Here is a 27,816-nt window from a genome sequence, read left to right as displayed (position 1 = left end):
ACTTCTTTAGTCTAAAAGAGAACTCAAAGGTGTGACTACATAGTCTATTGTGACAGTTTAAATTGCACCAAAATAAATCTAACCACAACTCTCTGCATTTCCATTTAAGGTCTAATACATAAGGTTTGAATTTTTCCACAATGATTTTCAGGACCATAGTTCTTGTTTTCTGATGGTCTACTGATAACAGTGACATAATACAGAACATGGGTTAATTCATACAGTTTCTTTATTCTGTCACCAAAGTGTGCTGACCACACACACATAGGTGACAATGTGCTTGGAGATGTGCATTCCAGAAGAGTCAGGCACGAATGGTGACTGCCCTCCTGGGAGCAGGGAAGAGGTCATCGAGGCAGGATGAGGAGGAAGGAGGCAGCAGGAGCTCAGAGCAGCTGAGGGCCAGTTCTCAGAGCTGATGAAGAGGAGGGCCTGGGGGCGGCAGGAAGTCTACTCTCACACTATCTGGGGCTCCTGAGTGTAGCCGACACCAGACGTTCATTTCGTCTTCTAAAACATCAAGACCACTTTAGTAGCAGCCACAGAGGACATCCTTCACTTCAAATAATACAAAGTTTGCAAATTAGGCTGAGAATGTGAAACATAGTGAATGATAGCAGTCTTTCATATCAATATAACCAATAGGAACCTCTTTACTCCACCCTCAGTCCAGCCAAGAGAAACTCTGCCTGCAGGGCTCTGAACACTGTCAAGGGTCTGCATGTTGAATCCCTAAGTGTTAATTCCAGGAGAGGGACTGCCCGCAGGACTTTGAAGGGGCCCAGGAGCCCACGTTTCCTTCCTTTGATCAGTGCCTGGTACAGTATGGAGAGAAATCCCACAGTACTTTAAGTTCTTTGCAGAGAAACAGATTCTAGGCAGTTGTCTAATACAACACCATTGCTCTGTTAATAAATGAGATAAAATAAGCAGTCCCTTTCTTCAACCTCAGTAAGTTTTAGACCACCTCTGATACTACTTTTTAAGATACAGATTGTGTTTTACTTCAAAATCATACTAAGAGAAAAAGAAACCAAATTTGTAGTTAGTTAAATGAAATTTTTTTTCTAAAAGAAAATACCTAACTTAAAAAAAAAAAAAAGATGTGGAGAGAAGGAAATTGGCTAAAATGCTGTGTTTTGAGGCCCACCAAAACCAAAGTGTAGGAGAGGGGACTGCCCAAGAGATTCTGAAGGAGCAGATCCCAAGATTCCACACTTACAGCAGTCCTGGAATATTATGAAAACAAATCTTACAGCACTTGAATCCTTTTGCTTGGGGCCAGCATCTTGAAAAATTGTCTTACAAAATAACAGCTTGAAGAGTACTCTGTGAAGAGTACAAATGAGGTAAACATTCCCTCACACCATCCTCAGTTAGTCTTAGACCATCTCTGGTGACATTATTTTAAGACATAGATTTTTTTTTTTTTAATGGTTAAAGAGACCAGGAAATCGGTTATAAAATGTGACAGAGGGGAGGAGGACAAGAAATGGGACATTCATATACTTTCCCTGCCACCAGGGAAGCTGGCAACAGTACTTCTGAAGCTATTTCTTGGGTTAGTATTGGGGAATAGTAAGAAAGGACTTCTCTTGAGTATGAAATGTTAAAAGGCACCAAGTCTAAGACATCAAGATAAATAACATTGTAACTCAATATTAAAAAATGAAAATACCAAAATATATGCACTAAACAAAACATCAAAATTTTCAAGAAAGACAAGAAATGCCCTTTCATTTGCAAGACCATATGTGTCTTATGAAGAAAGGCTTCACATTGCCATTGAAATCTGGGCAAGTTTCATTTCACTTACAAAATTCTTCCCAAAGAAAATGAAAAGATCAGACCTGGTAAATGCCCTCAACGCTTTGTACAGGACACTGCCTCTTCTTCCTTTGGTTCCTCTCTCTCTCTCTCTCTCCCTCTCTCTTCCATCCATCTTCCTTTCTTTTTGACTGCACAGCACTGCATGTGGGATGTTAGTTCCCAGCCAGACAGCAGATTCGCACCTCCTGCATTGAAAGCACAGTCTTAATCATTGGACCAGGGACATCTGCACTAGTTCCTTTTGCTACACGACACTCAAGGTGGAGTGCTGGCAGCGGTGTTTCAGAAACTCCAGTTACATAATAATTATTGAAGACTGTCACAGACGCACAACAAATTGTCAAACAAAGAAGTGAGCTTGAATATATTAATGAGTTGGCTTCCATTAAAGCCAATAAAGTAAAATCATATTAAATTCTTGTTTCAGTATAAACCATAGCTTAAAAAGAATGTAATAAAATATTAATAAATATTAATATCATTTTAACACTCATTTTAATATATTATCTATTAAATATTTTAAAAAATGAATAAACATTTCAATACTCACATATTTTAATATCATATATAATATTTTAAATGTTTTCATAAAATATTTCAAAAATAAAAAATATGAAATATTTAATGAGACAAGTATAATTAAATAGAAATTTCAACACATAAAAATACAGTGCTGTGAGTTTTTGAATATTCCTACTTTTCAGTTGTTCAATACTTACTCCCCCACTTCACGGCCAATTCCTTGAACGACACCCTGAAAGTCCCCCGTCCTCGGGTGGGGACCGCGCCCCGACTCACCCCCAGGGCGTCCCCAACACCGTCCCGTCGTCCCGTCGCCGCCGCCAAGTTCCCCTTTCCGTGAGCGGTCCCTTCATCGCGCCAGAAAGGAGCCAGAATCTGTAAAATCGGCCCCAACTCGCTCTGATTCTCCGCTTCAAACGCCTCCCTAAACGCATTTTCTTTCTAAAAGTGGCCTCGCTCAAGTTTTTGTGGGAGAAGAAAGCACAACACTCAGGGGAAAGCAGAAAACGCAAGGTTCCGGGCTTGCCACCGCACAAAACGTCTCTGGCGAGGGCTCGGATTGAAGATTTCTGAGTGCACTACTCAAGGAGTACTAACCTGGTCTCTGACAGCGACGCCTTTCCTGCTGAAAAGGCTGCCAAACCCGCTGAAACGAAGTCTCAGAACTCGGAAACTCACTATAAAACCTGTAAGAAGACATCCTCCGCGCTCCTGTGAAAGCCCAGGGAAGCGCGCTGTGCCAGGACCGGGAGAAGAAACCTTTCGCTCATTGACTAGTGGTGTCCGCGCGCCCCCTGGTGGCCTCCCAGTGACTCACGGAAACTCTCTGTGGCCAAGATCTATCTGCTAGTGGCAGGAGCCATGCTCTGCTCCATCCCTGCTTGTCCCCTTGACAACAAATTCTTCATACATTTGAGACAGATGAAAACGATCCTCTCTCAGTCATGCCTAGAGCACAGACACGACTTCACGTCCTTGGAGAAGAGAGAATATCACCCCAATCCAGATGACTCGAGGCACCTGTTATCACCAACTGATGCTCCAGCAGATCTTCAACCTCTTCACCAGGGAGAGCAGCTGAGCTGCTTGGAACAGCGCCCTCCTCAAAAACCACTCCAGCCTGGGTCAGAGCTTGGAACAGCGGGAAGAAGTGACTCTGGATTGTCCCGATTTGGGAATTGCTGTCCAGAAGTATTTCCAAGGAATCCATCTCTACCTGAAGGGAAAGGAATACAGCCCCTGTGCCTGGGAGGTTGTCAGAGTGGAAATTGAAAAGTGCCTTTTTCTTCATGTAAGAATCCTCAAGAAAAGTCAACAAATAAAATGAAAATTATATTTGTGACACTCTGCACTCAATCAGACTGTTGTTTGCTTAAGCCTCCGCAGTGATCATCTGTTTGCTTACAAGCTGAAAAATGTCTGAAATGAAAATCACAATTTTACAAAAATATTTAGACAGAGAAACACAATCTCTTTTCTTAAATAAATAATATTATAACATAATTTAGATTTTTGTATGTGTTTTGAGGGTATTTTCTATTTTCAACATATGAAATTTATTTGTTTGTGGAAAAGGTTTTAAGAGAGTACGTTGTTAATGGTATTTTTCAGTTCACCTAATGCTCAGCTTCTTTAACAGGTAAACAGCAAAGTGTCAGGAATTTGATTCTAGTGGACACTTTTCTTTCCTTCTTTGAAGAGCACAATGAGGGTCTTCTCGGTCAGGTGAATCTTCTAGCTTGCTCTCTTCCAGAGAGTGAGTTGAGAACATTGATGCCGTTGTTTTGAGATTTTTTTCCATCATCAACTTGAGACTCCAAATTTGCCTGTAGTGCCTGAGTCTATTCTCCTTGAAGGCAAAGAGAAAAGTCTGGTGGATCACATGGGATGCTTCCAGTGACCAGGACTAGATGGGGTAATAGCACTTCTTCTCACATTACTTGGCCTGGACTTATCCTCATGGGAGTCTCATTGCAAGGAAGTTGGGAAATCATCGAATGATGAAGAAAGGAGAAGACAAGTTCAGTGCACAAGACCATTTTTTCATTTTTGCATTGTTTGTCCTAATGGAGCTCTGGGTGGGTGTGCAAGGGGAAATCCAATGTTCTTGCTTGCACACACTCTGACAATCTCTTATGTCACAGTTTCAGCATGGGGAAGATGACAAAGATGTCACTCAGAGTTCAGAGCATCATAGAATATTTGAAGGAAGCATTCAGGTTGACACCCAAGGCATAGGCTAATGAGAAAATCATCTACACGTGTAGAAAAAGTGTTTCCTTATTACCTGAGGGAGACAAGGAAAGAATGATCAGGAAGCTCCTTGCAAGTACTTGAGAATCACTGAACTAAAAGTGGACAGTGGGCCTTCCACTCACCACAGCTTCCAAATATTGAAAATGCAAACTTGAAGAAAATATTTCTGCAAATGATTGTTAAAAATCATCTCACACATTAGTTCATCATATCCTCCCTTGTAGAACCATGAAGAATATTTAAATTATTGTGTTATCACATCATATCTATTAAGAGATGTTGGTATTATTTTTTCTCCTATCATTACCATCCTTGTGAATTGATGTTACGTGAATATTGACTGAGCTCATGAAATGTTATGGCCCAGATGACATGTCTAGGTAACGGAGTTGAGGAAGTTGATTTCTCCTTTCAGGTATTTTACAGACTCCTGCAGGTATTCTTAGGATAAAACAGGGCATGATATATCTTATTGTTCAAGCTTCTTCAACAAAATAGCATAGACTGGGTAGTTTACAAAGACCAGAAATGTATTGCTGCAAGTTAGTTCTCGAGTCTGGATATCTGAGAACTGGATGTCAGCTTGTTCCAGTTCTGGTGAGAGCCTGCTTCAGGTCTGACACTGCAGAGTCCGTGTGGGACTAGTTTATATCCACCTCTTTGATAAGGGCATTATTTCCTTTTGTGAGGTCTCCATCCCCACACCCTAAGCATATCCCAAAAGATCTATCACCTGATATCATTAGTTTGGGCTTTAGGACTTCAAGATATGAATTTTGTGGGGTCCTAACTATTCAGAATATAAAGGGCTTTAAAGTCTACCTGCTTGTAAGAATATAGTCTCACTGAGTGAAAAAAAAAAAAAAATGCAGGTTAGCAGGCAGAAATAGGAGATCAGGGATTCATACCCAAACTCTAGAGTTTCAGCCTTTCATAAGCCTTTAATTATTACGTGTCAAATACTGGAAGTCATCCTGAAATGGAACTCAACAGCCGATGCAGTGGAATAAAATGGAGCATGAAAATGATCATTCATCATTCCTTGTGAGGATTCTCTGAAGTGTCTGCATCAATGTAGTAGTGATTGCCATGTCGGTAAAGATCCACCAAAGAGTATTGTGGTAAACTGCCTGGTTGCTGTGAGCTGTGAGCATCAGGGGGAATCTGAGTTCAGATACATGTCTCTGTGTATGACACCAGCATGTTCCTTCTCTCATGACCTCAGGTGAATTCAGTCCCTCAGTTGTGTCCAACTCTATGTGACCCCATGCACTCAGCATGCCAGGCTTCCCAGCCCATCACCAACTCCCAGAGCTTGTTCAAACTCGTGTCCATGGAGTCAGTGATGCCATGCAATCATCTCATCCTCTGTCGTCCCCTTCTCCTCCTGCTTTCAATCATTCCCAGCATCAGGGACTTTTCTAATAAGTTGGCTCTTCACATCAGGTGGCCAAAGTATTGGAGTTTTAGCTTCAGCATCAGTTTTTCCAATGAATATTCAGGACTGATTTCCTTTAGGATGGACTGGTTGGACTCCTTGCAGTCCAAGGGATTCTCAAGGGTCTTCTCCAACACCACAGTTCAAAAGCATCAATTCTTCGGCGTTCAGCTTTTTTATAGTCCAAGTCTCACATCCATACATGCCTACTAGAAAAACTATGGCTTTGACCAGATGGACCTTTGTCAGAAAAGTAACATCTCTGCTTTTTAATATGCTGTCTAGGTTTGTGATAACTTTCCTTTCAAGGATCAAGTGTCTTTTAATTTCCTGGCTGCAGTCACTATCTGCAGTGATTTTGGAGCCCAAGAAAATAAAGTCAGTTTCTCTTTGCATTGTTTCCCCATGTATTTTCCATGAAGTGATGGGACCGGATGCCATGATCTTCGTTTTCTGAATGTTTTAACTTTTAAACCAGCTTTTTCACTCTCCTCTTTCACCTTCATCTTTAGTGAAAGTGTTCCTTTGGTTCCTCTTTGCTTTCTGCCATAAGGGTGGTGTCATTTGCATGTCTGAGGTTGTTGCTATTTCTCCCAGCAATCTTGATTCCAGCTTGTGCTTCATCCAGCCTGTCATTTCACATGATGTCCTCTGGATATAAGTTGAATAAGCAGGCTGACAGTATACAGTCTTGATATACCCTTTCCCCAGTTTGGAACCAGTCATTTGTTCCATGTCCAGTTCTCACTGTTCCTAATCTAACAGATTTCTCAGGAGGCAGGTAAGATATTCTGGTATTCCCATCTCTTGAAGCATTTTCCACAGTCTGTTGTGATCCACAAAGTCAAAGGCTTTAGCCTAGTCAATGCAGTAGAAGTAGATGTTTTCTGGAATCATGACCTAGTTGAGGACAATTAGGGGTGAGGCATCCTCTTGAGTTTAATATAGTGCTGGGCAAAGGCTGAAAAGTGTGTTGTACTTGCTATTGAATACCAGACCATATGTGCCTTCAAGGTAGGAGACACTAGTGGTTTTAGCAACAAACTCAGTATGACTGGCACCAGCAGGAATAGAGTGGAAATACCAGCCACTGTCTATTATAATTCCGGGAAATAGGGCCCAGATGAGGCAAAATCGCTTGGTCATTTGTAAATGCCTTCCAGTAGTAGGAGGAAATCTGAGAAACTGCTTTGGCTAAAATGACTTGTTGAGGACTTCCCTGGTGGTGCAGTGAATAAGAATCTTTCCTCAGGAGAGCCAGGTTCGATCCCTGGTCCAGGAAGTGTCCACCTGCCACACAACAACTAAGACAGAGCTCCACTGATCCTGAGACCCTGCTCTAGAGCCCACGTGCTGCAGCTGCTGAAGCCTGCATGCTGGAGCCCGAAGAAGACTCACAGGAAGGAAACCAGGAGCTGCGAGGAAGAGTGAGCCCCATTGGCCACAACTAGAGAAAGCCCTGGCAAAGCACTGAAGACCCAGGGTAGCCAAAAGTCGATAAATAAATAAATAACAAAAAAACAACTTGTTGAGAGATTACACTGGGCCTGGTACAGAGGACACCACAGAGAAGAAATCAGGGTTCAGTTACTACAGAGCTGACTTGCCAAGGATAATCACATCCTTATTATCTGAAGTTTAGAATATAGGGCGCTTTGATAGCATAAAATTCAATGTAAAATCAAAAGAATACAGGAGCAGAGCCAAAAGTTAAATCTTCCCATGAAATAAACAATATTTGTCCCATTTTGAATTCATTACAAAGATGGCTTCCTATTATTTGAAAATAATAGACTCGTAATGGAACTGGAAAGTCATTTGGGAAATCTGAAATTTAATGCAAAGGAACAGAGAGAAAGATTCAAATGGATGGTGATTCCTAAATCATGCTTTCTCATTGGGGATAATGCTCCTTCCACGCATGCAGACATTAGTTCTCTGAACAAATATTGTCATTACAATGATTAGTTATTACATGTCAAAGCTCAACCTGATACAACAAAATCTAACCCCCTAGTATTTATTTCTGTCTTTGGCCTTTCTTGTGTATCATACATAAGAGAAGCATTGAGATTCAGTTTATGGAATATAAACAAATTGTATACAAGATCAGTGGTACAACCTAAGATGACTAGATGGTTCACTGGAGGACTTTCCACCGTTTGCTTGATCTCAAAGTCATATTGTGAGAGGTGGCCTTTCTGTACTTCTGAGAAACCACAGTCTTTCTCGTGCATGTTGGTTATGTTTGAACCTCGGTGTGATTTGGGCTCCAGATTAAATAAAAATGGAAACTTGTTTTTGCAAATAAAATACAAAAAATATTATATTTTCTTACATAATTCTACAAAGGTGGTTCAACATGTCAAAGTATTAAAGAGAAAAAATGTTGATAATATCCAGATGAATATCTAGTAGGCAGTAAAACTAAAAATTATTTTCTGACATGAAGAAAATTCAATGATAAATACTGAAAATAAATATTAAAGAACTATTTTTAAGTTATTCAATGATTTGAGCAACTTTGAATGACTTTGAAGTATGTCTATATCTTGGTATTATTATCAAGTATTTATGTAAATTTTATTTCAATATGTAATTGGATACATACCTACTTATATAAGTAAACATATGACATTAAAGTCACTCTGAAAACTGAGCTTATAAAGAAACAATAAAATTCAGTAGCTTTTACATTTAAATTATAGCTTAAAAGTTTCTGTCATTCTTAACTACACTGGATACAAAGAGTAAGATTTACACTTCCTTTTTCTATGTACAGAGAAAAGATATTCATAGAGTACATAAATACATACATAGTATATCTATGTTATCAAAATTTCACAGTGCAGTGCAATTAAGAAAAATATCTAAAAAGGCTCTGTGGGCAGAAAAAAGAAGGGCAACATGAAAAAAAAAAGATTGAGAAGTGCTGCCCTAACACACTGGAGAGTGCAAATTGAAAAGCAACAAAAGTAGAAAGCAAGAGGGAAGTTTCAGAAAATGGAAACCATGGGCTCCTATTTAAGACACAGGCCTGAAGGAAGGTCTTCAGGGAACCTAGAGAGCAGGTTCACAGAGTCACCCACCTCCCCAGGCCAGCAGCATCCGCAAGGTCCCCGATGGCCCCAGCCTGGTCCTTACTCCTGGCCCTGCTGCTGCTCAGCTGCAACGCCATCTGCTCTCTGGGCTGCCACCTGCCTCACACCCACAGCCTGGCCAACAGGAGGGTCCTGACACTCCTGCAACAACTGAGGAGGGTCTCCCCTTCCTCCTGCCTGCAGGACAGAAATGACTTCGCATTCCCCCAGGAGGTGCTGGGTGGCAGCCAGCTGCAGAGGGCTCAAGCCATCTCTGTGCTCCACGAGGTGACCCAGCACACCTTCCAGCTCTTCAGCACTGAGGGCTCGGCCGCTGCGTGGGACCAGAGCCTCCTGGACAAGCTCCGCACTGCACTGGATCAGCAGCTCACTGACCTGCAAGCCTGTCTGAGGCAGGAGCAGGGGCTGCAAGGGGCTCCCCTGCTCAAGGGGGACTCCAGCCTGGCTCTGAGGAAATACTTCCACAGAGTCACTCTCTACCTGCAAGAGAAGGGACACAGCCCTTGTGCCTGGGAGGTCGTCAGAGCAGAAGTCATGAGAGCCTTCTCTTCCTCACCAAACTTGCAGGAGAGGTTCCGGAGGAAGGACTGACACACACCTGGTTCAACACGGAAATGATCCTCACAGACCAACAAGACCACATGCCTCCTGCGCGGCCACGTGGAGGACTCTCATTTCTGCTGTCATTGAGCCCTGAAATGAATCAGGTTGTCAAATGTTTTCTGGAATATTAAGTAACATCATGTTCTACTCTATAGACACTGGTTCCTCACAGATGCCAAAACTGATCTATCTACATATTTAACTACCTGGACATTTATTTATCTATTTGAATATTTATTTACCTATTTATAAATATTATAAATTATTTTGTTTATAAAATATTATGTATGTATACTTATGGGAAAATGGATATTTTGTATTTAGTCCATTCATGATTTTTCTTCCTTTATTAAATTCTTACCCTAAAAGACTTACTTTGTTTTTTCATTAAAACAGAAACACCAATCCTGAATGGCAACCTGATTGAAAAATGCATTTTACAATTCCTTGAGCCCTCTTTAGGATTTGCACGCTAGAAGTAAAAATATTCTACCTTTAGCTATGTTGTTTGTTGCTCTGAGGAACTTGAAGTGAATAGAACCACTCCAGTGCTTTTTGTAACTCTGATTTTTTTGAAAATAAGTAACCTAAAACAATGATGAAAAAAAATCCATACTTCAGGATTTCATGAATTCTTGCGAAGGATTTTCTGCCTCTTGTTGGTTGGGGAATTTTTTCCCCCGGAAAACAATTGGAGAGATGCTTGAAGACGTGGTATTCAGTTGGCGAGAGGTCAGGTGAATATCTTATCCTCACAGTCAAATATCACAATCATTCACTTCCTCCCAGTGTAGAAATCCCTATTTCTCTTCTCATTCAGTCTGCATGAAGGTGTCCTCTCCATTCAGACAGCTGTGTCCTTCTCCATTACGGTTTCTGGTTGTCAATTTCCCCTTAAGCCTGCAAACCACCAACTAAAAGCAGAACCTGAGAGAAAGTTCTAGATCTGTCAGAGACTCTCCTATGACTTCACCTGCTCTGCCTGCCAAGCACTGCAGGTCCAGACTGTCCAGGCTCCCAGAGAAACACAGTACATAGAGGGAACCCCGCCCCCCAGTGAACAATGGTGGAGACTCCAGGGCTCCTCTGGGCGTCTACCTGGGCTCTCGCCCGTGCTGATTGCACTAGGAGGAGCTCACCTCGTTCAGGAATCTCACTTGCTCAAAAAGCCCAAAGCACCGGAAACTTGGAGTTGAAAGTCAGCAGCAGCTTGAGAACTTGGAAGGAGAACAAAGATGTTTAATTGTTCACTGGAGCAGCAGCGGGTCCTCAGGACACGGAACAACACAGATGAAATACCCTGAGGCAAGTGTTTCTCCACAGCACTCCTTTTCAGAGAATGAGAAGACTGAAGTGGATGCTGAGGGCACGGAGACAGAGCACGAAGCCTGGCCTCTAGCTGTGTCCCCAGCACGGGTGACGTTCACACCACAGCAGCCTGCAGAGTCCTGGAAGGCACGAGGGTCACTCCTTCATGCAGACTGTTTCTTTCTTAGGACCCAGCAAGTTATCACAGAGCAGGGCAAGAGGTGCCTGGGGACAATGCAATCCAAGGAAGTTCTTAAATTCCATCATGGTGTCTTTGCATCTTTGAGAGACAAAATCAAACAAGATTGAATAGAAGGAACACAGGCAGGACTTTTAATACATTTAGCAACAGTGGGTCAGAGCTTTCTTCTCAGGACATATGTCAGTAACGTGCACACTGGAAGAATACAATTTCTCAAACTAACAAAGATCTTTGTGGAAATTCATGTATTTAATGTAGGCAATCTTCAGGACATTGACGGATCAATCATCTTTCTCTTCTTTCTGGTTGGGACATATAGCACTCAGGAGCTATATGTAAAGTCAGAGGGACTTTTAAAATAATTTTATTTATTTATTCATTATTCACTGTGCTGGGTCTTCATTGCCGCACGGCCTTTTCTCTAGTTGTGGCTAAGGTGGGTCCTCTCTAGTTGGGGTGCACAGGCTCCTCACTCTGGTAGCTTCTCTCGTTGGGGAGCACAGGCTCTCGTGCACTTGGCTTTGGCAGTGGTGGTCCCGGGGTCTAGAGCACAGGCTCAGTAGTTGCGGCGCCCGGGCTCAGCTGGTCTGCAGCCCGTGGCTTCCTCTAGGACCACATGTGGTCCCATTGGCAGGTGGACTCCTTACCACTGAGCCCCCACGGAAGCCCCTCAGGGAACATGTAAAGTACATTGAGAGGTTTGGAAACCTTCTTGAGGACTAGGGTGGTAAACAAGTAAAAAACATTCCTATATTAGTGAATTATTATATATTATATGTTACTATAATACATATATAATTATATAATATATTTATATATAATTAAATAATAATTATATATATTTATATATAATATGTATATATTTATATATTATATAATTATATATATTCCTATATATAATGAAATATATCATTTCACTGAAAAATTATTTTCTAAAGAAACTTTTCATCTCAGTTCTACAGTATTACTTAATGATGTTTAATAGGTTGAGCTAGAAATATTTTAAAAAGACAACTCTGCAAGACTTTGAGGCTTATTTCACAATTCAAGCCAGTCTCTCCCTGCTAAGAAGAACATTTTCACTGCTTCTGTCTAGGAAGCACACGTGTTCCTCCATCTTTGGCTCACACAGGCCTCCTCAACACCCACATCTTGACCAGAATTTGGAAGATAGAGCAGAGGTTCCTCACTGGACTCCATCAGGAGACAACAGGATGACCCGTCTGGAGTGGAGGTGAGAAATGCAGGTGAGAACAGCAGGTTACCTGAGGAGGTCTCCTAGAAGGGGTCCTCGTCAACCAAAAAAAACAAAAAAAAAACCAAAAACCCAAAACATGACTCCTAAGAGTTCATTTAATTGGCAGGACTTGCTGAGGACTACAGGCTGGAGGTCAGCCTCTCCTCAGCTCTGAGAAACTGCCCCACAAACGTAGAGGAGGTCAGTATGCATGTGATTGTGGTGTCATCTGCAAATCTGAGGTTATTGATATTTCTCCCAGCAATCTTGATTCCAGCTTGTGCTTCCTCCAGCCAGCATTTCTCATGATGTACTCTGCATATAAGTTAAATAAGCAGCGTGACAATATACAGCCTCGATGTACTGCTTTCCCTATTTGGAACAAGTCTGTTCTTTCGTGTCCAGTTCTAACTGTTGCTTCCTGACTTGCATACAGGTTTCTCAAGAGGCAGGTCAGGTGGTCTGGTATGCCCATCTCTTGAAGAATTTTCCACAGTTCATTGTGATGCACATAGTCAAAGACTTTGGAATCGTCAATAAAGCAGAAATAGGTGTTTTTCTGGAACTCTGTTGCTTTTTTGATGATCCAGCGGATGTTGGCAATTTGATCTCTGGTTCCTCTGCCTTTTCAAAAACCAGTTTGAACATCTGGAAGTTCATGGTTCACGTATTGCTGAAGCCTGGCTTGGAGATTTTTGAGCATTATTCACTAGCATGTGAGATGAGTGCAATTGTGCGGTAGTTGGAGCATTCTTTGGCATTGCCTTTCTTTGGGATTGGAATGAAAACTGACCTTTTCCAGTCCTGTGGCCACTGCTGAGTTTTCCAAATTTGCTGACATATTGAGTGCAGCACTTTCACAGCATCATCTTTCAGGATTTGAAATAGCTCAACTGGAATTCCATCACCTCCACTAGCTTTGTAGTGATGCTTCCTAGGCCCACTTGACTTCACATTCCAGGATGTCTGGCTCTAGCTGAGTGTGAGTGATCACACCATCATGATTCTCTGGGTCATGAAGATCTTTTCTGTACAGTTCTTCTGTGTATTCTTGCCACCCCTTCTTAATATCTTCTGCTTCTGTTAGGTCCATACCATTTCAGTCCCTTATTGAGCCCATCTTTGTATAAAATATTCCCTTGGTATCTCTAATTTTTTGAAGAGATCTCTAGTCTTTCCTGTTCTACTGTTTTCCTCTATTTCTTTACACTGATCATTGAGGAAGGCTTCTTATCTCTCCTTGCTATTCTTTGGAACTCTGCATTCAAATGAGTATATCTTTCCTTTTCTCCTTTGCTTTTCACTTCTCTTCTTTTCACAGCTATTTGTAAGGCCTCCTCAGACAGCCATTTTGCTTTTTTGCATTTCTTTTTCTTGGGGATGTTCTTGATTCCTGTCTCCTGTACAATGTCATGAACCTTCGTCCATAGGTCATCAGGCTCTCTGTCTATCAGATCTAGTCCCTTAAATCTATTTCCTACTTCCACTGTATGGTCATAAGGGATTTGATTTAGGTCATGCCTGAATGGTCTAGTGGTTTTCCCCACTTTGTTCAATTTAAGTCTGAATTTGACAATAAGGAGTTCATGATCTGAGCCACAGTCAGCTCCCAGTCTGGTTTTTGCTGACTGTATAAAAGCTTCTCCATCTTTGGTTGCAAAGAATATAATCAATCTGATTTCGGTGTAGACCATCTGGTATGTCCATGTGTAGAGTCTTCTCTTGTGTTGTTGGAAGAGGGTGTTTGCTATGACCAGTGCGATCTCTTGGCAGAACTCTATTAGCCTTTGCCCTGTTTCATTCTGTACTCCAAGGCCAAATTTGCCTGTTACTCCAGGTGTTTCTTGACTTCCTACTTTTGCATTCCAGTTCTCTATAATGAAAAGGATATCTTTTTTGGGTGTTAGTTCTAGATGAACATGTAGGTCTTCATAGAACCATTCAACTTCAGCTTCTTCAGCATTACTTGTTGTGGTATAGACTTGGATTACCGTGATATTGAATGCTTTGCCTTGGAAAACATTGCCTTTTCCATTATGAAGACATAAATACTTATTTTGTCTACATAAACGTATCATAGAATAGCATTTGTCCATTTATACTACAGAATAGTTGTAACACTTTTCAGGAAATGATTGTCAAAAGGTGGAACTCCTGGAATTCCCTGGCAGTCCAGTGGTTAGGACTCCATGCTTCCAGTGTAAGAAGCTCAGGTATCATGAATATCTGTCCAGGGAACTAAGATTCTGCAAGCTGTGGAGTGCAGCCACCCCTCCACTCACCCCCCCCGCCCCCCAAAAAAACAGGTAGAAAGGCGTCTCTGAAACTGTGGTAAATGATTAGTCCTGAAGTCACAAGTATAGCTAGTTTATACCCAGTCAGCAAAGAACAGTTCGTGTCAGTATGTGTGGGAGGACTCACCTCCTCCAGGGAAGTTGCCAACACAAGGTGCCGAGTGGCTGATCCTGACACTTGTTACTCTTCCTCCCACCTTCTCCTCAGCCCTGCTTTACTGAACCATCCACTCCCTTACACAATATCTTCACTGCCTCCAACACAGGAGCTGTATTCTTTGATGGTTTCTGGCTTCAAAGGTTCTCTCAGTGGAATTCACTGGAAGACAGCACAAGTGAAGGGAGAGTTCTCCAAGTTTCAAAACCTTTGAATTGCAGCTCTGCTATTTCACAGCAGTGTGACCCTGAAAAATATCACAAACACTAAGGAGAAGGACATGGCAACCCACTCCAGTATTCTTTCTTGAAAATCCCATAAACAGAGGAGCCTCTTGAGCTACAGTCCATGGGTCACAAGTCAGACAGGACTGAACCAACTTAGCATGCGCACAGGCATGCATGCTGTCTTGATCTTCTTCTCTAATATGGAGAAAATTACAGTAGTTTTTCATAGGACTACTGTTTGGATCAATGAGTCCATATTACAAGAGGCATAAAATATGCCTGGCAGAAATATTCAGGACAGTGAGAGTCCAGAGTAGCTGCCCACACGGAGGAGACAGGACAGCTGGCCTGAGGCAGTGACTGAAAGGCAACACTAGAAAGATGCTAGGTCTTCGGTAAAAATATTTAACTTGGGTGCTAGTTTCACAGTATATTCAGTGTGTGAACTCTCCTGTGCTCAATGCTGAAGACAGTTCCAATTTCTGTGCTTCAGACTTCTAGAAGTTTTCTTAGGAAGTCATAGAAATTCTTTGAGAAAGAAGGATTAGTAGAAAATGCCTTGATCTACTATAAAAATGAATAATAGGGAAATCACAGAGATCTCATATGAATGCAGAATATCACACACATTACTCATTAATAATGTTTCTTGCTTCTTTAGTATGAGTACTACTCTACTACTCCTTTAAGAAACTTGTAAATTTACCTTCTCAATTCTCTGTTGGGTTTCAGACTTCCAGCAGAAAAGCAGAGTCAGGACGAAAGGAGCAAGGGCCATGAAGTGTGAGGTTCTGCTCTCCAAGCCTGGGCTGTCCTGGGTTTGATCCGAGCTGTTTTCCATAAAAACTTCAGTCCCTAAGTGCTGGCAGTGTCACCCCTGAGAGTCAGTCCTTCTCAGAAATTAGTGCTTTTAGAGGAGAGATTGCTACAAGTATATGCAGGTGTCTTATAATGCAAGTGAGTGTCTTTCTCTGAACAAGTGGCCATGAAGTCAATTTTATTGGTCAAAATACGTAAACCACGCACATGCATATTGTCAACTGTCCACGATAACAATGGCTACATTAATCTATACTCAAGATCATTTAAGTCCTTATATGTGCTCACACATTGACCAAAGCAGGATCTTATCCTTTTTAGTTTTTGCCAATCTGACTGGTGACACAGAGCATCTAGCAGCAACCATTAGTTTTCCTGTTCCTAATTGATGGTGGTTGTCATCAGTCATACTCCAGCCTTCTAGTCCACCTCTTGGAATTGGTTCGGGAGAACTCTGAAAGAAAAACAATCTGCAGGCAAAGGAGAAATGTACTGGAAGGAACTGGAGCCCCAGCATCACAGAGTAGAGCTGAGTAGAGCTGTGGAGTTGAGACTTTAGTTTTAAGACCAGTATGCTAGAATAGGTGACAACCTTTCCCCATCATATCCACTGGAAATGCAGGTTTCTTCTATGAATTTCTGATTCATACACAATGTACCCATTGCTCTTGCATTGTCACTTTACCCATGGAAACAAGTTCATTATTCATTTTTGTTCAAACTCCGTGATCTCCAGCTAGAGGACACACAGATTTCAAGGTCTTTAACCAGATCCCAGGCTCCACACTCACAGTGCCATCCTGCCATCTGGCTGGTATCCAATCTGAGTTTCATTTGTGACAATGACACTTGTGGTTTTCCTGTGTTCAGGGCCCAGAAATGTTTTCTTTTCAAACTCATGAGCTAGGTCATGAGCTTCTCTAGTTTTCAGGGCTTTAGAAATCAGTCTTGATGGCGATGCCTTCCGAAGATGCATGCTGGAATCATATACCCAACTGTCTATTTCACAGTTGATACCTACTGAGCACACATGATGCTGAAATCAAAAGCATGTTGATTGCAGCTTTTTAAGCAACTTATCCACATGATTTGACATTCTGAAAAAGTTATTGAACCTCTCCAATGAAAAACTGACTACATAGAAAAATGAATGTTTAATAGATGATCCTTGGTTAAAAGACATGAGAGGGAAAAGGATTTTGAGATTGGTTAGTTGAGATTGGTTATTTAAGATAGTTACTGGGTCATAATTTATCAAATATGGCATTCCATCAGTGAAGAGAGATATATACATAGTAGCAGTTTTGAAAACATTACTGATGATTTTGCTTCCATTAAAGCCAGGAACATAAAAGTACTGTTGGGGCATAAGGAAAATATTTCAACTTGATGTGAGTTTAAGACTTATCTATTTTAAAATATTTTTCAAACAATTAATATTACAGGAGAAATTTACCTTTTATATTACTATTGAATGAAATAATTTTCTCAACCCTGGGAGCTCCTTTAAGTCTCAGTCTTGTCCCCAATCTTCCTTCGCACTGGAGGATCCCAATATCTAGTAGATTTCTGTCCGGATTGTAAATGCTTTTCCCATTGTCCCTGAATTAGTCCTTTGCCCTAGACAGCCCTGAATCTGAAAACATACCACAACATGCTCTGATTTTCAGCCATCTGCTGCTGCTACTGCTAAGTCGCTTCAGTCGTGTCCGACTCTTCGCGATCCCATGGACTGCAGCCTACCAGGCTCCTCTGTCCATGGCATTTTCCAGGCAAGAGTACTGGAGTGGGTTTCCATTGGATTTCCAGCCACCAATCGCAGAATAAACGGGCACCGCTGTAAATCGCTCTGGGTAAAATCTCCTCCCAGGAAGGGGAGGGTGGATACAAGGGCAGGTGCAGACATCAAAGGCTCTGAGAGAAGCGGCGGCAAAGCTGCCCTGGGCAGTCGGCCTGAAAAAGAACTTTCCTCTCTGCTCGCGCGGCCACAAGCGCTCCCTGGGCTCCGGCGGCTCCCTCCGAGCGCGACCCCCGAGTTCTCCCCGTGGATCCGCCGCCCGAGTTGGCCGCTCTGTACCTGGAGGCGGGTCCAGCTGGGTTTGCGTCGCCGGTCTGTCAGTTCCTGAGAGATCGGGCGCCCCCTCCCGGCCGTTGGGGCGCAGCGAAAGGAGCTTGGAGGGCGGCTTAGGTTAGTGCAGGACCTGAGCTGTTTCCCTGAGGCCCAGGGCAAGTGCTGACTTTCTGGACTCCTGTTTCCCTGCAGATGGCCATGGGGATGCTCTGCTCCATCCCTCACAACTCACGCGTTAGCATGTGTCGCCTGGTATTCTTCCAGTCATTTCCCATATTCATGTAATTTGGTAGCATTAAGTATTTTTTACCTATATCCACATGTACCGTCAGCTTGGGATTTTCTACAGTGGATTCACTGAAATGTTTGTAATCCAAATCTCGCGCAGGGGTCATAACTCTCAAGGACCTTGTCCATCATGTATTTCAATTTTATGGTGAGGATCACTTAACAATCTATGAGTCATCTTGGACAGTGAACTATGATTATTTTATATTTATTAGAATTATTAATTTTGTCAAGCACAGTTAGACTCTCAGTAATAACTACCACTTGATAAGTTCATTTTGCTTCTTCTAAAAAATAATCAGGATACTTTGTAAATCGCTCAGCTTATCTAGAATTTGGAGGGAGGCGTTAATTATTGGAAATAAGAGCTTTGTAACATCGAGGTATGAAACAAAAAGGAACATCTTGTGTTAGAAGTAAAATAGGGAAATAAGTGAGAGTTCAGTACATGCAGTGTGCTCAGGTGTTTATGCTGTGGATAGGGAGTTTGGAACCTGACATATTAGGTTTTGAAACCCAGGTTTGCGAATTCATTCTTAGATTATTTTATTCAAATAAAGTCTTAGCAGGGGGCGCTTGAAAAGGAGAATATCAACTCAGTTTCAACTATGTTGGAAGGATTAAGTGAGTCCCTTACAGAGGCTAAGGAAATCGTTGTTGTTGTCACTGTCATTTTGATGAACACTGATAGTCTGTGGAATTTCTCTGGCAAAAGTACTAGTCTCTCAGTTGATTCCGACTCTTGGTGACCCCATAAACTGTAGCCTGTCAGGCTCCTGTGCCCAAGGAATTCTCCAAGCAAGAATCCTGGAGTGGGTTACCATTTCCTTCTCCAGGGGATCTTCCCAACTCAGGGATTGAACCTTGGTCTCCTGCATTGCAGGCGGATTCTTTACCATCTGAGCATGAGGGAAGCCTGGTAGATCCTTGGTAATTAGGTTCACAGTACAACATGAATGACATTTAATTAGTAAACAATTCAGGGTGGATGTGCCATAAAAAGTGAGGGTAGCATCAGGCAATGTGTTCTTTCTCCGCAAATAAATACAGAGAAGGAAACATATCCTAATGAATCCTTACCATAAACACAATACCTTGGTATCTTCTTATTACAATGTTACAGACTGAATGTGTGTATGTTCCCCAAATTCATATATTGAAACCCTACCCCTTAAGACTTCCCTGATGGTCCAGTGGCCAGGATTCCATGCTCCCAAAGCAGGGAGCCTGAGTTGGATCTCTGTTCAGGGAACTAGATCCTGCATGAGGCAGGCAAGACTTCCTATGGCCCAAATAAAGATCTTGCATGAAGCAAGGAAGATGCAATATCCAGCATGCTTCAACTAAGACCTGGCCCAGTCAAATAAGCACATAAATATTTTTAAAATTCTTCAAAAACCTGCAGAAACACAACGCATGATTGTGATCATATCAGAAACTGAAATATTAAAGAGATCATTAGGGTTAGCAATCAAATAAAATGCAGCTCTTACTTTTAATATCATAATTTTACTGTTAACCAGATTAAGATCAGGATCTTTTGGAATCATTTCACTCCCTATCATTGTAGTTTTTTCAAAGCATCTTCTCATTGCCCAAGTGCATTTATCAACCACACAGATGCTAGGCAAGGCTGGTCTCCTCAACCCTGCCAGAAAGGGTTTGTGTTCTAGAAACTGGGGTTCTGATTCCCCATCTCTCTTCCATCTCCCCTTATACTGATCACATGTGGATTAAAGGAAAGGAAAATCAGCTAGCTGGTCTTCCAAAGCTGAAGGCAGTCAACTGACTCAGGACTTGGCCTTCATTGAGCTTCTGTAAGAAGCAGCCCTGTCCCAGGCTTTCTGTTGTTCATATTGGCCTCATCCTCCCCCTCTGCCACAGCCTACTCCCCAGGCGTGCCGCACTGCAGTTTGCTAACTCAGAATACCTATGACGTCAGGGAAAAACCACTTCCCTTCTTCCATATTCAAGACATTGAGACTTACCCTTGTTTTCTTGTTGCCCACAAAACAACTATGCAATTTTACTTTCTAGGAAAGTTGCAAAGAGAAAAAAAAAAAAAAATCTAACGTCTTGATAGTGATAGAGGTGCAGCCCCTCTAGCTTTCTTTACTTCCCGTTATTGTTCTTGTCTCATCACGAAATAGAACCAGAGCAGAAGAGGAATACCAACATTGTCCAATAAGTCACTAAGTGTATATAAACAGTTTAAATGAAAAATTATGCTCTGGTAAAGGAAGGAAGGCTGTTTGTCCTAATCTAGTAACCTGGGTCTCACTGCCTTGCAACCTCAGAGGAGGCAGAAATAGAGGAACAGAGATGCCCAGTAGAATCAACTGCCCAAATAAATGACTGAAACTCATTAGATTCTGTGACATAAGCTTCCAATGAGGGGCAACACCATCACTAAATCTCCTTCCTCCAGCTCAAAAACTCTGAGCAGAACAAGTGTTGAAGAGTTTAAGTAAAAGGGTTGAATAATAAAACCTATATTTGGCAAAGTAAATATTATTTATCTATGAAAAGGTAAAATAATTGCAGTTGGAAACTCCTCCACCAGCTTGCGCAAACACACTTTGGCTCTCAGCTTCTGAGCAGTGCTGACAATTTGGACACCTGGCGAAATGGGTCAGGAGAAGAAGAGGTCACCACCGAGAACTAGAGTCCTTCACAAAACCACTCCAGGGGAGCGGGTGGGGTTTCAGGAAGACTATCTTCCTAATAAATAAACAAGCCCTCCACAGAAAGGAGATTCTTATCCACAGGATGTAGTGAGCCTGTCCTCAGGGAGGAAGAAAAGCAGGTGAGGAAGGGACTCACTCACTCCAGAGGACAGGCTGTGGCTCCGTGTGATCTTTCCCTTGTGAGTGAGGTGCTGCTGGGGAAATACAATTATCCTGGAATTAGAATCTCCTCACCCATGTGCCCTGAGAAGAACTAGGATTCTGGTGGGTGTATTGGCCCAGTCTGTGGAGGACCACAGGTGTCCAATAAGAAAATGGTGGAAAGAAAGGGTGATGTCTGTAATAGACCTGCCCTCCTGGTTCCCTGAGGGAACTGCAGGAATGTGTTCCAGAAGGAAGAGAAATGTGGGAGGCGTTCAAGAACTGATAATAATCAGCTTCTTCTCTAAATCAAACACTACGGAAAACTCATCCTTTGTTTCCAAGAGCTTAACTGCCAGAGTGATCTGGTAAATCTCTTACAAATAGGGAAACGATAGGGCTGACAGAGCCTGGCTTCCTATAGAAACTAAGAGGGAAAAACGGAGCCTAAGAGCAAGCCAACAATGTGTTCATGGATGAGAGGACAGCAACACTTATGAATGAGAGATAAAGGGCAATAACATGTGTAACATGTCCATCAATACAGACTTAAGACAAAGACCTTTCCCATTTAATTGAAAAATATTCATTTGGATGGGAACTTCTGAAGTCACTAGGAAAAGGCAAAATTAACAGTCTAGAAGGAAAAAATTTACTTGACTGTATTTAGAATACATAACAGCAAATCAAAAAAGGAAGTAAAAGTGTATAGGAATGATTAGAAAATGAAAACTACCGTGTTCCCTATTTAATGGCCTTGTTTAGAAAGCATGGCATCAGAGAACCTACCTCAAGGTTCAGCAGACACCGTCTCCGCCAGCCCAGCAGCAGCCTCATCTTCCCCATGGCCCTCGTGCTCTCTCTACTGATGGCCCTGGTGCTGGTCAGCTACGGCCCTGGAGGATCCCTGGGCTGTGACCTGTCTCTGAACCACGTGCTGGCTGGCACTGAGAAGACCCTCACTCTCCTGGACCAAATGAGGAGACTCTCCCCTCGCTTCTGTCTGCAGGACAGAAAAGACTTTGCTTTTCCCCAGGAGATGGTGAAGGGCAGCCAGCTCCAGGATGCCCAGGCCATCTCTGTGCTCCACAAGATGCTCCAGCAGAGCTTCAACCTCTTCGACACAAAGCGCTCCTCTGCTGCCTGGGACACCACCCTCCTGGAGCAGCTCCGCAGTGGACTGCTTGAGCAGCTGGCCGATCTGGACGACTGCCGGTGACAGGTGATGGGAAAGGAAGACTCTGCCCTGGGAAGGATGGGCCCCACACAGGCCGTGACATCGTACTTCCAGGGAATCCATGTCTACCTGAATGAGAAGGAATACAGCGACTGTGCCTGGGAAATCGTCAGAATGGATATAAGGAGAGCCTTCTCTCTCTTCATCAACCAGCTTGCAAGAAAGTTTAAGAATGTAGGATGGAGACTGATCTGACCTTGACATGACTCTCACTGACTAAGATGCCACGTCATCCTTGTATACCCAGCTGGGGTCATTTCAGAAGACTCTGAATTCTGCTTCAGCCACCAAATTTATTGAATTAACTCAGCCAATACTTGTCAGTGATAATAAGCAAGTAGATATCAAAGTATTCAAGTGCAGGGGTATCAATTCATAAGCGATGACTGCCCTGATGTTATTTATTTATTCTTTATTTAGTTCAAGTAATATTTTATCTCATCATATTTATATTTTCATATAAAAGATGTGTATGCTTACATTGTATTAAAATTTAGAAAATATATTTCCCTCTTTCATTAAAATTGTTATTTGCTTTGTTTATTAAATAGTTATCAAGATAAATTTCTTGAGTTTTTAATTTGAAAACATAAATCCTTATGTTGTCTACATACACCTATCAGAAAATAGTATTTGTTCACTTTATACTGTGGAACAGTTCTATCATTTTCTAGGAAATGTTTGTCAAAAGGTGGAATTCTGAGAATTTTCTGTGGGTGTGGTTGTTAGGACTCTTTTTTCCTTCAGGGAGCCTTGGTTGAGGAACTAAGATCCTATAAGCTGTGGAGGGTGCCAAATAGAAAAAAGAAGAAGGGAAATTATGAAATTGTAGAAAATGGTTAATCTTGATGTCATAGGCATCACTAATTTATACCCACTCATTACAGAATGGTTGATATAAGTATATGAGGGAAGCAGTCTCCTCCTCCTGGAAAGCTGATGACGTATGGTGTTAACTGGCCTCTCCTGATTCCTATTACTCTGTCTCCCACCTTCTCCTCAGTCCTGCCTGACTGAGCAGTTTACGCCCTTACATAGTACCTTCACTGCTTCCAACACAGGAGCTCTGTTCTGTTTTGGTTTCTAGCTGCATGGTGTAGTCAGAGTGGAAGCCACAGGAAGAGAGCCCAAGTGAAAGGAATTCTAGAAATGTCAAAACCTCTGGTTCCCAGCTCTGCTATTTACCCACAGTGTGACCCTGAAACATATCACAAACACTACAGGTCAGTTTCCTCATCTTTAATATGGGGACAATGAGTGGTTTTCATATAATTACTGTTTGGATTCAATGAGGGCATATAACACAAGAGGCATCAAACGCTCCTGGCAGAAATCATCAGGACTGTGAGGATCACACAGTGGCTGCCCTCACGGAGGTTTAAGTTCCTGGCTTTAATGGAAGCAAAATCATCAGTAATGATTTCAATATTACTTCTTTGTATATCTCTCTTCATCTGAGCAAAAGCCATATTTGACAAACTTATACCCAGTAACTACTTTGAATAACTCATCTCAATTTACAAAATCCTTTTTTTCCTCTCATTTCTTGTAACCAAGGGTCATCTATTAAACATTTTTTTTTAGTTAGTTTTTCATTGGAGAGTTTCATTAACTTTTTCAAAATGTCATCTCATATGGATAAGTTGTTTAAAAAATTGCATTAAATTCTTTTGATTTCAGCATAATGTGTGCTCAGTAGACACCAACTGTGAAATACGCAGTTGGGTATATGATTCCAGCATGCATCTTTGGAAGACAACTCCATCAAGATAGATTTTTAAAGCCCTGAAAACTAGAGCAGGTCATGACCTACTTCATCAGTTTGAACGGAAAACAGTTCTGGGCTTGGAACACAGGAAAACCACAAACTTCTTGGTCACAAACAAAATTCAGACTGGATACCAGCCAGATGGCAGGAGGGCAGTGTGAGTGTGGAGCCAGGGATCTGGTTGAGGACCTTGCAGTCTATGTGTCTTCTAGCTGGAGATCACAGAGTTTGAACAAAAATAAATAATGAACTTCTTTACATGAGTTAAGTGACAATGGAAGAGCAATGGGTGCATTGTGTATGGATCAGAAATTCACAGAGGAAGACTGCACTTCCAGTGGATATGATGGGGAAAGGCTGTCACCTATTCTAGTGCACTGGTCTTAAAACTAAAGTCTCAGCTCCACAGCTCTTCTTCTCAGGTCTACTCTGTGATGCTGGGGCTCTGGTTCCTTCCAGTACATTTCTCCTTTGCCTGCAGATTGTTTTTCTTTCCCATACCAGTTCCAAGAGGTGGACTAGAAGGCTGGAAGGAACTTTGTGTTTTCCTGACTGGAGTATGACTGATAACTTTAAACTGCCATCAATTAGGGAAAGGAAAACTAATGGTTGCTGCTAGATGCTCTGTGTCACCAGTCAGATTGGCAAAAACTAAAAAAAGAAGATAAGATCCTGTTTTGGTCAATGTGTGAGAACATATAAGAGCTCATATGGTCTTGAATATGGATGAATGTAGCCATTGTTATCATGGACTGTTTGCAGTATGAATGTGTAAGGTTTATGTATTTTGACCAATAAAATTGACTTCATGGCCCCTTGTTCAGAGAAAGCTCTCACTTGCTTATAAGACAACTGCATACACTTGTAGCAGTCTCTCCTCTAAAGGCATAATTTCTGAGAAGGACTGACTCTAGGAGGTGACACTGCCAGCATTTAGGGACTGAAGTTTTTAATGGAAAACAGCTAGAATCAAATCCAGGACAGCCCAGGGTTGGAGAGCAGAACCTCACACTTCATGGCCCTTGCTCTTTTATTCCTGCCTCTGCTTTGCTGTTGAAAGACTGAAACCCAACAAAGAGTTGAGAAGGTAATTTTAGAAATATGTTAAAAAGTAGTACAGGACTACTCATACTAAAGAACAAGAAACAATATTAATGAGTAATGTGTGTGATATTCTGCATTCATATGAGATCTCTATGATTTCCCTATTATTCATTTTTATAGTAGATCAAAGCATTTTCTACTAATCCTTCTTTCTCAAAGAATTTCTATGACTTCCTAAGAATGCTTCCAGAAGTCTGAGACACCGAAATTGGAATTGTCTTCAGCATTGAGCGCAGTAGAGTTCACAAACTAAACTGTGAAACTAGCACCCAAGTTAAATATTTTTACCAAAGACTTAGCATCTTTCCAGTGTTACCTTCCAGTCATTGCCTCAGGCAAGCTGTCCTGTCTCCTCCCTGTGGGCAGCTACTCTGGGACTCACTGTCCTGATCATTTCTGCCAGGCACACTTTTATGCTTCTTGTAATATGGGCTCATTGACCCTAACGGTAATCCTATGAAAAACTACTGTTATTTCCCCCATATTAAAGAAGAGGATCAAGATAGCATGCATGCCTGTATGCATTCTAAGTTGGTTCAGTCATGTCCTATTCTTGTGACCCATGCACTGTAGCCCACGAGGCTCCTCTGTCCATGGGATTTTCAAGAAAGAATACTGGAGTGGGTTGCCATGTCCTTCTCCTTAGTGTTTGTGACATTTTTCAGGGTCACACTGCTGTTAAATAGCAGAGCTGCAATTCAAAGGTTTTGAAACTTCGAGAACTCCCCTTTCACTTGTGCTGTCTTCCAGTGATTTCCACTGAGAGAAACTTTGAAACTAGAAACCATCACAGACACAGCTTCTGTGTTGAAGGCAGTGAAGATATTGTGTAAGGAGTGGATTGTTAAGTAAAGCAGGACTGAGGAGAAGGTGGGAAGAAGAGTAACAGGGGTCAGGATCAGTCAGTCAACACCACATGTTGGTAACTTTTCTGGAGATGAGTCTTCCCCCAGATACTGACACCAACAGTTCTTTGCTGACTGGGTATAAATTAGTTTATTTGTGATTCAGGAGTAATCATTTCCCACAGTTTCAGAGACTCCTTTTTCTACCTTGTTTTCTTTTTTTTTTTTTGAAGGGGTGGGATGGAGGGCTGCACTCTGTAGCTTGCAGAATCATAGTTCCCTGAGCAGATATCCATGGTACCTGAGCTTCTCATACTGGAAGCATGGAGTCCAAACCACTGGACTGCCAGGGGACTCCAGGAATTCCACCTTTTGACAATCAAGTCCTGAGAAGTAATAGAACCATTCTAAAGTATAAATGGACAGATGCTATTCCACAATAGGTTTATGGAGACAAAATAAGGATATGGTCTTCAGAATGAATAAACAAGTTTACCTTCATAAGAATTTAATGAAGAAAACAAATTAGAAGATTGAGGAAATGAACATGTTTACTAAATTTTATTATGATGTAAACAAAAATTTTATATGAAAATATAAATATGATGAGATAAAATAATAAATGAAAATATGTACATAAAGAAACATATAAATAACATCAGGGAAGCCATCGCTATGGACTGATTCCCATGCAGCTGGATACTTTTTTTATCTACTTGCTTATTACTACTGAGAAAGTATTTATTTATTGAATTCAATAAATATTGTGGCTAAAGCAGAATTCAGAATCTCTTAAATGACCACAGGTAAGCGTACAAGGGTGATGTGGCATCTTAGTCAGTGAGAGTCATTTCAAGGTGAGTTCAAGTCTCCATCCAACATTCTTAACTTTTCTTGCAAGCTGGTTGATGAAGACAAGGATCTCATTATCTCCACTCTGACGATTTCCCAGGCACAGTCGCTGTATTCCTTCTCTTGCAGGTAGGCATGGATTCCCTGGAAGTACCTCTTCACGGCCAGTGTGGGGCCCATCCTTCCCAGGGCAGAGTCTTCCTCTCCCGTCACCTGCCCCAGGCAGGCGTCCAGGTCGTCCAGCTGCTGATGGAGTCCAGTGCGGAGCTGCTCCAGGAGGGTGGTGTCCCAGGCAGCAGAGGAGCGCTCTGTGTGGAAGAGGTTGAAGCTCTGCTGGAGCATCTCGTGGAGCACAGAGATGGCCTGGGCCTCCTGCAGCTGCCCACCCTCCACCATCTCCTGGGGGAAAGTGAAGTCTTTTCTGTCCTGCAGACAGAAGCGAGGGGAGAGTCTCCTCATTTGGCCCAGGAGACTGAGGGTCTTCCTGCCAACCAGCATGTGGTTCTGAGACAGGTCACAGCCCAGGGATCCTCCAGGGCCGTAGCTGACCAGCACCAGGGCCATCAGTAGACAGAGCACGAAGGCCATGGGGAAGATGAGGCTGCTGCTAGCCTGGCAGAGACGGTGTCTGGTGGAACCTTGAGGTAGGTTCTCTGATGCCATGCTTTTGAAGCAATGCCATTAAATAGGGAACACAGTAATTTTCATTTTCTAGTCATTTCTCTACACTTTTACTTCCTTTTTTGATTTTCATTTATGTATTCACAGTATGATCGAAGAAAATATCATCAATCTAAACTATTGATTTTACCTATTTCCTAATAACTTC

At 42.0% G+C, this 27,816-nt stretch overlaps 2 protein-coding genes, 1 long non-coding RNA gene and 1 pseudogene across 3 annotated transcripts; 2 read left to right on the top strand and 2 right to left on the bottom strand.

Moving 5' to 3' along the window:
* Positions 1–100: 100 nt before the first annotated feature.
* On the bottom strand, positions 101–3,087 carry LOC122453314. The gene is made up of 3 exons (XR_006273003.1): positions 2,950–3,087; positions 1,851–2,015; positions 101–558 (listed from the first exon to the last, which is right to left on the bottom strand). It is a non-coding gene; the product is annotated as an uncharacterized LOC122453314 (long non-coding RNA).
* Positions 3,088–9,168: 6,081 nt separating this feature from the next.
* On the top strand, positions 9,169–9,738 carry LOC122453310 (interferon alpha-1-like). Its single transcript, XM_043487292.1, has one exon. The coding sequence runs from the start codon at positions 9,169–9,171 to the stop codon at positions 9,736–9,738; it is 570 nt and encodes a 189-aa protein (XP_043343227.1).
* Positions 9,739–22,025: 12,287 nt separating this feature from the next.
* On the top strand, positions 22,026–22,596 carry LOC122453311 (annotated as a pseudogene).
* Positions 22,597–26,987: 4,391 nt separating this feature from the next.
* LOC122453309 (interferon omega-1-like) lies at positions 26,988–27,575 on the bottom strand. The gene has a single exon (XM_043487291.1). It carries the CDS (start codon positions 27,573–27,575, stop codon positions 26,988–26,990), a length of 588 nt encoding a protein of 195 aa, XP_043343226.1.
* Positions 27,576–27,816: the final 241 nt, after the last annotated feature.

Source organism: Cervus canadensis, chromosome 14 (assembly GCF_019320065.1).
Source record: "Cervus canadensis isolate Bull #8, Minnesota chromosome 14, ASM1932006v1, whole genome shotgun sequence".
NCBI classification, from domain to species: Eukaryota; Metazoa; Chordata; class Mammalia; order Artiodactyla; family Cervidae; genus Cervus; species Cervus canadensis.
The sequence above is the reverse complement of the archived record's forward strand: the minus strand, read 5'-3'. Positions and strand labels throughout refer to the sequence as shown.